Here is a 10,248-nt window from a genome sequence, read left to right as displayed (position 1 = left end):
TATATTCATTGCTTTAAAAATTATTTGTTCACTTATTCAACCTATATTTAACATTACTTTTTGTAGTGGTGGCTAACATAATTCTAAATAATATGCTTTTACCTCTATTTTTAGATTTATCAGTTTCGCACAGTGTTCAATGCACTTCCAAAATATTTTTTTCACGTTTTAAAACTTTATTTGCATATTAAAAATTGTGCATTCCAGTAATTAAAATAATTTGAACAAAAAAATGGCACTCTGATTAAACTGCATTTTGACAGCCTGCAAGATACCTTGGGCCAGCTTGGTTTTTTACTCTAGATCTCACTGTCCTCCCACCCAGCTTCTTCCTTCACCAACATGCAAGTTCTTTTCCTTCCCTGCCAGCCAGCCAGCCAGGCAGATGGGAAAGACAGGCGCCTTTGTTGTCAGTAGTTCTCCATTCTTTGATGTGGAAAGGGGCAGCACAGTCATTTAAACTTGATCCAACAGCTTTGCATCTTACAAAGTTAAACAGCTAAAAGAAGTAAAATAAGAAGGCAATGCATGTGGAATGTACAGTGCATATTGGCGGTGCATGCCTCATTACGATTCGCCTGCTTGCTTCTCCTGTTCAATCGTTTCTTTTGAAGGCAGTGGATTTTTCTCTTGCGTTTCTGTCTTCTTCAATTTTGACTTATCGAATTTCTCAATCTCAGCCATATCGGGTTTGTCAGACATGGTTGCAGAGGAAGCGGAGCGAGGCGAATGAGCGAGCTGGAGAAAGGAGAGGGATCCGGTCTGTGCTGCGGTCGCTGCCGAATCCCAACATATTTTTTTTTTAAAGATTTTATTTATTTATTCACGAGAGATACAGAGAGAAGCAGAGACAAAGGCAGAGGGAGAAGCAGGCTCCCTGCAGGGAACTTGATGTGGGACTCGATCCCAGGACCCGGGGATCATGACCTGAGCTGAAGGCAGATGCTCAACCATTGAGCAACCCAGACGCCCCTATTTCTGTTTTTTGTTTTTGTTTTTTGTTTTTTCAGTTTTTCCATGTTTCTGAGGAAGCGGAATTGGGGCATTGCCACTACCCTGAAGTTTTGAAAAATGAGAATCAACTTAGTCCTTCTGTTTTGTAGAGGTAGGGAGAGAGTTTCTTACACTGAACACTAAATAGAAAGTAAAAGCACAGTGATAATTATGGTCATATTTAAGAGAGTTAATATTTTTAAAGCTCTCAGGACAAAACCTGGTCCACAGTTAGGGCTTTAAAAGTCCTTGTTATGTAAAATGTATTAAAATCCAAAGTAATAAGTACCATAGAAGAGATGCGGTTTGGGGTGCAGAAGGAGCTGCGAAGGCCTAATTCTATTTAGAGGATCAGAGAAAGCTTCAGAAAATAGAAACTTTGGAATGGGTGAGAGAAATCCAAGCAGAGAGACCCATATGCAAAGTCATATAGGCCTGAGAATAACAAGTAGCAATATGCTGGGAAAAAATAAACTGTCCCCCTCCTATCAAAAACTCTGGTTCATAGAATTTGTCTGTTTCTGTAGTATATACTCCCACGTGGTCAATTTCAAGTTACCAATGTGAGGCCACTGATTCGTATGTTGGAGCCCTAATGTGACTGTACTTAGAGATAGAGCCTTTAGGAAGTACCTAAGGTAAATAAGATCTTAAGGGTGGCATGGGTCCTAATCTGTTAGAGTTGGTGCCCTTATGTGATTAGGAAGAGACAGGAGCACCTGTGTGGCTCAATGATTAATCATCTGCCTCTGGCTAAGGTCATGATCTTGGGGGTCCTAAGATAGAGCCCCGAGTCAGGATCTCTGCTCAGTGGGGAGTCTGCTTTCTCCTCTTCCTCTGCCCCACCCTCACTCTTTTTCTCTCTCAAATCAATCAATCAGTCAATCAATCAATCTTTTAAAAAAGGAAGAGACACCAGAACTCTCTCTACCATATGAGGACAGTGAGAAGATAACTATCTGTGAACCCAGAAGAGTCCTCACCAGGATTAATTAGACTTTTCAGCCTCTAGAACAGTAAGAAAATAAATATCTATTGTTTAAGCCACCCAGTGCATGGTATTCTGTTATGGCAGCCTGAGCAAACTAAGGCAGTTGGAAAGAGGTGCACACAATGGTGCTAGCCAGTTCAAGATGACTGCAGCACATTACAAATAGAATAGTAAATAGTTCCTTAAATCTTGAGAGGACAAAAAATGATATAGAAAAAATCAGACTGGGCAGGATAATAAAATGGCTTGGATAATATGTTAAATAGTTTGGATTTTTTCCTGCAGAGGTCGGTCTGAGGCAAAGGAGAGACATGATCCAAAGGGTCTGAAATCCTCACCCAAGTGCATGGGTAGGGAACAAGACTGGGCTAGGAGACTGGTTGCAACAGTCAAGAAAACTGAACATAGGGAATGGAGAAGATGGGATAGATGTGTAATCTATGGGGGAGGTGGAACTGATGGAACTTGGGGACTGAATGGATGTTGGGGGGGGAGAGGAGAGGTTTTAGTTGACATTCAGACACTGAAGTTCATAAATGAATATTATAAGTAATTGCTTATAATTTATCTTAACCCATTCAGGCTGCTGACAAACTACTACAGACCTGGTGGCTTAGAAACAACAGAAATTTATTTCTCCTAATTCTGGAGGCTGGGAAATCTGAGATCAAGATGCTGATGGATTTGGTGTCTGGTGAGAGCTGACTTCCTGGTTCATGGACAGTCATCTTTTTGCTGTGTCTTCACATGGCAGAAGGGGTGAAAGATATCTCCGGGACCTCTTTTTATAAGGGCACTATATTCCATTCATAAGGGCATGAGTGAAAAGAGGGATTTTGGGGTATTCAGGTAAGCACAGGAATCATCAAAATCTAAGTTGTTGCTGCTAATGTGACATTGCTACTTTCAGGCCACAGAGGTCAGAGGAAACTTGGCTTAGAGAAAGTACATAGATACTTCAATTAACTAAATACAAATTCATCTAAAAAGCTTTACTGAATTAATGGTGACTGTTTCATTGCGCATTTTCTACACTAAAGGGATACTAAAAGGATGAATACAATTGTGTAGGGTATAATGCATCTTTTCAGTTTGATGCTCCAAACCTACTCTCCATCTCTCTCAACCCTAACCGAGGCCTGAAGAGGCTGATCTATACAGAATGGCATCAACAGGCTCCATTGCCCTCTGGCTGTCAGTAAGTCTGGCTGGTGGGAGGCAACAACAGATGAAATAATAGAAGGGTAGTGAGTTCGGGGTGTTTATTTCCCCAGTTCCCTCTCACTGAGTGATCATGGGTTGATACATTTCAATTGGTCTTTTTCATTCAACTATTCTCTTCTGAACCAATGTCTTACCATTACCCTTTCATGCCCAGGGATGGTGTATTCATGTTAGTGCTGCCATAATATAGTACTACAAATTGGCTGGCTTATAAAAGAGAAATTTATTTTCTCACAGTCTGGAGGCTGTAAGTCTGAGATCAAGGGTTGGCAGGGCTGGTCTTTTCTGAGGCCTTTCTTCTTGAATTGTAGACGGTTGCTGTTTCTTCACATGGTCTTCACATGGTCTTCACTTGGTCTTACCTCTGTGCATGTCCAATGCCCCAATCTCCTCTTTTCATAAGGACACCAATTATATTGGATTAGAGTCTACCCTAATTACCTCATTTTAACTTAATAAAAGGTTTTTGGGGTTTTTAGAGATCCTATCTCAAAATATAGTCACATTTGAGGTATTGGGGGTTAGGATTTCAGTTGAATTTGGAGGGATGCAATCTAGCCCATAATGTAAGGGAATAGGTCCTGAAGTCTTGCTAGCCTCAGGGGTACTGTGCCATCCTGAGTTGTTTTCTTAATCCTGTACACATCTTTGTAGAAGTTATTAATTCTCCTGTAGTTTGAGTGTAGCATCTACTTCTTGTCCAAATTCTGATTAATACATGGGGGCTCAGCAAGATAGTGCATATTTAAAAGGGAACCTCATTCTCAAAATGGTTGGGAGCCACTGTATATCTGGGAGAAACAGCTTTCAAATTCAAGCATTAAAACTAATATCTTACCAATGCCTTTCTATTCTCAATAATTGTATCCAGGAGATCACTAGAATTCTTTATTCCTTTTTAAAAAACAAAGTTAGGAGGTGAGGTAAGATGGCAGAAGAGTAGGGTCCCCAAGTCACCTGTCCCCACCAACTTATCTAGATAACTGTCAAATCATCCTGAAAACCTACGAATTCAGTCTGAGATTTAAAGAGAGAACAGCTGTAGTGCTACAGTGAGAAGAGTTTGCACTTCTATCAAGTACAACTTGTTTTTGGCCACTCTGCACTGAGCAAAATGACTAGAAGGAAAAACTCACCAGCCTCGGTGTCCATCAAAAGATGAATGGATAAAGAAGATGTGGTTTATGTATACAACGGAATATTACTCAGCCATTAGAAACGACAAATACCCACCATTTGCTTCAACGTGGATGGAACTGGAGGGTATTATGCTGAGTGAAGTAAGTCAATCGGAGAAGGACAAACATTACATGGTCTCACTCATTTGGGGAATATAAAATTTAGTGAAAGGGAATAAAGGGAAAGGAGAGAAAATGAGTGAAAATATTAGTGAGGGTGACAAAACATGAGAGACCCCTAACTCTGGGAAATGAACAAGTAGTAGTGGAAGGGGAGGTGGGTGGGGGTTGGGGTGACTGGGTCATGGGCACTGAGGGGGCACTTGGCAGGATGAGCACTGGGTGTTATGCTATATGTTGGCAAGTTGAACACCAATAAAAAAAAAAGACAAAGTCACATTTTTTGTGTGTGTAGGATGACTGTGTGTGTGTGTGTAGGATGACTTGAGGCCAATGTAGATTGGTGCTAACAGGAGAGACATCGTGGTATTACCATTACGCAGTAGTTTCCTAGCCCCCTTTTCCTGTTATCCCACTTCAGGCTTTAAGATGAGGAAGGCACTTCCCTACCAGGCCCAAGATGTTTTCCTAAAAAGCCAAACCAAACCCAGCAACCCCCCAGAACACAGAGACCTTGTCTGAGTCCTACGACTCCCGGAGGACTTTCCGGAGCTGGCGCTGGAAGAATCCCCTGGGCAATCCCCGTCCTGCAGCGCCGGAATCCCCGGGTTGAGAAGCTGCCTTTTTGGGTAAGCCTGGCACCCATCACGGGCTACTCCTTTCTCAGGTAAAGCTTGGTTTCCTCCCTTTGCGGTCAACATAGGTGTGGATACTTTGTTTCTTCAAAAGCTCCAAAAAACGTTCTCATTTGGCTCAAAATGTCTCCTACCTCTCTGACAGGAGGCCCGATCCGATGGATTCAGTCACGCAGGCCTGCTGCACCCCCACCCCATCCCCGCCCGGACGCGCCGGGGCGGGGCGGGGCGGGGCGGGGCGGGGCGGGCGGCAGAGGGCGACAGGCCCGTCTCCACTCGGCGCGCTAACAGCCGTGCCAGGGGCCGGGGGGCAGCAGCGTCCGCCGTGCGTGGGCCCTGGAGTGTGACGTCCGAGCCACCTCCCTTCTCCAACCCTGCTTTCTTTGGGGTTCACGGCATACCTCTCTCTCTCTTCCTGGAGACGTAGCTTTTAATTCCCAAAACCAGACAACACACAAAACGCGCGGGCAGAAAGGCGGGGCCACACGCCTCCTTAGAGATCACGTGCTCGGGCACGCTCGTCCCGTCGGCCTGGCGCATGCGCCTTGGTCCTGCCGCGCAAGCCCGTCGGGTCACGCTTGGGGCGGTGCTTACGGGGACCGAAGACGCATGCGCCGGGCCGCCCCGGGCCGGCCTCTCAGCTGCTGGCGGCCGTGGTGTCTGCGTTTCCGCTCGGGTGGCCGCGCGGCCCTGGGGTGAGTGTTGGGGCGGCCCGGTTGGAGGTCGGGCGGGGGATGTCTGGGCCCCGCTGGGACTTGCAGGCGCCGGTGGCGTCGCCTCGGGTGTCTGGCCGCCTGCAGGGAGCCCCTCCGCCGGCCGCCCGGGAGCTGGCCCTCGCGATGGGCGCGCGCCGTCAGCGCTGGCGCACCTGCGGCCGGAAGTGACGCGCACGGCGCTCACCTGGGACTGCGGCGGGTCCCAGCCTCAGGCTGGCCGCAGGCTAGCGGGCGGGCCCGCCGCGAAACCTCAACTTCTGGGCTTCGTGTCGGCGCCGGCGCGCGGGATCGGGATCGGGATCGGGATCGGGATCGGCGCAGCCCTGTTAGATTTAGATTAGAATACTGCAGTTACTTGAAGGGGAGGATCGGGGTGGATACGAGTCAGGCACTTCGGGCATTGACATTGTCAAATGGGAACGTGTGAAGGAAGATCGAGCAGTCTGTACACGAATGCTGTGACATTGATTTCCCACGTAGCTTCCGTCTGCACTGCTGTCACCCTGTTCCAAGTGGCCATCACTTCTCACCCATATGTCTCCCATCATCTCCTTGTGCTGCTTCCTCGGATCTGTTATCCATACAGAGGCCAGGTGGTCTCTTCTGAACATGAGATGGGTCATGCCATCATCACCCTGCTTAAAACTCTTAAAAATAAAAAATAAATAAATAAAAAACTCTTAAAAATCATTCCATTGCAATGGGAATGAAATCCAAGTTCACGTTTTCCCAGGTCCTTTGTGATCTTACCTACCCCTCCATCCTCACTTATGCCCCACTCCCTCCTCAGCTAGGCATGTGTACAACCAAATCTGCAAACTAGAATCCAGCTCGTCTAGGAGAAGCCCCAGTGCTCAAAGGAGAGGACAGTGAAGATACTGTTTTCCCAGAGGACTGCACCTTACAGAGTGTTAGAAGATGTTCTGTAAGATTTACACAATGAAAGGAGTCCTTATCAGCAGCTTTAACTCAGTTATCCATGTAGGATAAAGTAAAAAATTCCCAGTGTTCCACCCTTTCATTTTCCCAGGTGTACCATCTTTTACTAGCCTTAGACATTACACGTTCCTTTCCAGAATATTCATTCCACTTTTGACCTTATTCATCCTTCAGATACTGGCTCAGATATTACTTTATCATAGAAACCTCCTTTCTCATACCTACTTCTGCACTGTCAATTAGGTTCCTCTGTTACTTTGGCCTTAAGAATCCTGTATTTTTATAGCAGTTACCATACTTACATTTGTGTGTATAATTTATACATGAATATACATATTTAAAATTGTAAATACGTTTAAATGTATATAGTTCTTAAAGTGTGTGTCTCCCCAGGGGACTCTAAGCTCTATGGCGACAAAAACTAGTTAACCTAGTGCATTGCTTGGTATAATTAACTCTCAAATATTTGTTGAATGGATGATTTATTTCACTTCTGAAACTGTTTATCTTCTGATAAGAACCTCCTGGTTTTCAGCTCTCATTCCCAGGAGACTTGCCTTTTGGTCCATAGTCACACCGGGTGGCTTCTTGGTCTTCCTCTCTCCTTCCCTCCCTTCCTATCCCAGTCTGTTCTGGATTGTTTTGTTTTGTTTAAATCTGTCCAGCTGGACCCAGAGTTCAGTTACTTAAACTACTCTCTTCCTCAGCATGGCATCCACGTATCCATGCCCTTTTGTCCTGCTACTTCTCCAAAAAACCGCAACAATGACATTTCCCCTGGGATTGGTAATTACGGAAGGAGGAAATTGTATAGCCTTGGGGATTGTTGTCAGTTTGTGGTTTTGGGGGGCTCCACACTTATGTCACCAGTGTTTGTTCCCCATTGGCTTTTCCCTTCTATAGGACATTTATTCCAGATTCTTACTCTTCTCCAGCCTCCATCCCAACTTCGTCCCTTGACTCAGGAGATGCCGAAGATCCCAGACTTCGGGATATTTTCTCTTTGGTCCACTTTAGCTTCTCTCCTCCTTAAAGATTTAGATTCATGAAGATCATCCTTCTGCCAGGGTCAGAGAAAGATGTGTCTTCTGTTTCCATCTGCATTTGGTCCCTGCTGTCTTGTACAACCTATTCTCCTCAGCATCTGTATCCTTGTCTCTGTAGGTTACCTCCGTATACATCTCCTTGCCCCTATTGCTTCCGTAGTTTTTCTTGACCTAATTTTCCAACCCCAACCCCCTTCATTGTTACATTTATCATTCCACATGTCTCCTTTCCAGCCAGGTTCCTTAGAGGGTAGGCTACCCAACCTGTGGCCTCCATTTCCTGATCAAATCACTTAACTCCTCACTGTCTGATTTTGGCCCCCATGGCTCCACTGAAACTTCTTTTACTAAGGTAATTAGTGACCTGCTAATTTCCAAATTCACTGCTCCCCTTCTGGTTTCCTTACATGAATTTGCCGTATCATTTCCCATTTTTAACCATTCCTTCTTCCTCCTTTTGTATTAGAAGTTTTCACCAAACATTATTTTAGTCTTGTCTTTGTACTGCAATATTAAGATTTTTGATTGAATTGATGTCTTTTTTTTTTTTTTAACTAAGAGAGGAATCTTTGTATACATACAAATAAGAACAATGAAAACAGAGTTGTTAAATTCCAGCTATCATGAAGGCTCTGAGCCAGAATCCTGCCCACTGTGTTGAAAATGCCGGCTAGCTAGGAATGCCTGGGTGGCTCAGTGGTTTGAGTGTCTGCCTTTGGCTCAGGGCATGATCCCAGGGTCCTGGGATCGAGTCCCACATAGGGGCTCCCTGCATGGAGCCAGCTTCTCCTTCTGCTTATGTCTCTGCCTCTCTCTCTGTGTGTCTCTCATGAATAAATAAAATCTTAAAAAAAGAAAGAAAGAAAATGCCGACTACCTAATGATAGAGCACCAAGCTGATCCTTTCTTCTGAAAATAATCAGAAGGCCCATAGAAAGGAGGAACTTTTTACTCTGCGGTTAACTTTTAACCTTTGCAGTGTTAGCCTCTTCTTACCCTCTGAAAGGATCTCTGGTACTTGTTATAGCCTTGGGATTCCTTGGGCTGCATCCACATCTCATCCAGACTTTTTTCTTGAGCCCAGATTTGCATTTCGGACTGCATGCTGGACATGTTACCTGTGGCTAATAAGCTCTCTACCAGCCCCTCCTTCTGCTTCCCATCTGCTTCCTTTCTGAGATTTTCATTTTTATCACTGAATTCACGAGTGACTCAGTTGTCCACATCAGACTTGTTATTTTAGACTCTTCTCTAAACTTACTTCTGTTCAACATATGTGAAGCATCTTTTGTATATCAGACTCTGGGCCGGGGATTCAGATCTTAGCTTGTATATGTTTCTTTAGCACCAGACTCACTGCATTGTTTCTTCCTCTGTTTCCAGGTGGCTTCTTGTGCGTGCCTCTTCTACAGACCTGCCTTGCTCTTCTTATTGACATGTTTCTCCTCTAGAGAGTCAGCTACTCTGGAAGGGATGGTGCTAAGTTCTTGCATTTTTGTATCCTAGTGCTTGGCTGCCAAGATGGTTTTATTTAATGAGAAATCAGTGGGGCTTCTGGTATTTTTATATAAATAAAGTTTTGGTGATGAAAGAAATCTTAGTTTATTGACTTAAAAAGCAAGGCTGTCTCTTGGTTATTGCATTGCTTTTTGATGTATTTATTAGATAGAGTTATACAGGCAACACAGCGAGTACATTTTCATTCAAGGAGCTTCTGAGAGTATGTGGAGTGAAATGTGAAAGCTTCCTTTTCGTCCCTGTTTCTTCTTGTTCCTCCTCCCTAAGGGTTGCAGATTTAGTGTATATCTCCAGATCACTTTGAATGCATTCCATACATACAGATGCAGAATACATTTTTAAATCCAACATAAATGTGTTCATATTATGTGATTTTATTTTTTCAGTTTACAAGATTTTCATATCACGGTTCCTAGAAATACTTAATGCCTTTATTAAACTGTTGACTTGCTACAGTGAACATGCTTATATATATATGTGAATATTTGGTATAGATACCTGGTCATGTGCATTTAAAGTCTTGGTAGATACTGTTAAATTGCCTTCCCAAAGAGTTTTAGTAGTTTATATTGCCACTGGTGTTGTGTGAGGGGGGATCTTCCATGTCTTTAGTGGATATTATCAGGCCCAGCCTGTTTTCGCCAACCTGATTGGCAGGAAATTGTACTGTACATTGAAATGTTTTTTTTTTTTTTTTAAAGATTTTATTTATTTATTCATGAGAGATAGAGAGGCAGAGATATAGGCAAAGGGAGAAGCAGGCTCCCTGCAGGGAGCCTTATGTGGGACTTGATCCTGGATCCTGGGATCACACCCTGAGCCAAAGGCAGACGGTCAACCACTGAGCCACCCATGGGTCCTGAAATGGGGTTATTTTTGAGAGTATTT

General features: G+C 44.2%; 2 protein-coding genes across 4 annotated transcripts in view; one reads left to right on the top strand and one right to left on the bottom strand.

Moving 5' to 3' along the window:
* Positions 1–441: 441 nt before the first annotated feature.
* LOC112913177 (thymosin beta-4) lies at positions 442–778 on the bottom strand. Its single transcript, XM_025989787.2, has one exon. It carries the CDS (start codon positions 700–702, stop codon positions 568–570), a length of 135 nt encoding a protein of 44 aa, XP_025845572.1. The 5' UTR covers positions 703–778; the 3' UTR covers positions 442–567.
* Positions 779–5,701: 4,923 nt separating this feature from the next.
* The window catches only part of ERCC6 (ERCC excision repair 6, chromatin remodeling factor), a 73,706-nt gene continuing 69,159 nt past the window's right edge, over positions 5,702–10,248 (top strand). For 2 of the 3 annotated variants that reach the window (XM_025989777.2, XM_025989770.2), the window contains exon 1: positions 5,702–5,836. The gene's annotated coding sequence lies outside the window, so the exon portion shown is untranslated. The remainder of the gene's footprint in view (positions 5,837–10,248) is intronic. The other variant, XM_072739290.1, reaches the window with a different exon arrangement.

The sequence above is a fragment of the Vulpes vulpes genome, chromosome 15 (genome assembly GCF_048418805.1).
Source record: "Vulpes vulpes isolate BD-2025 chromosome 15, VulVul3, whole genome shotgun sequence".
Lineage (NCBI taxonomy): Eukaryota > Metazoa > Chordata > Mammalia > Carnivora > Canidae > Vulpes > Vulpes vulpes.
The sequence above is the reverse complement of the archived record's forward strand: the minus strand, read 5'-3'. Positions and strand labels throughout refer to the sequence as shown.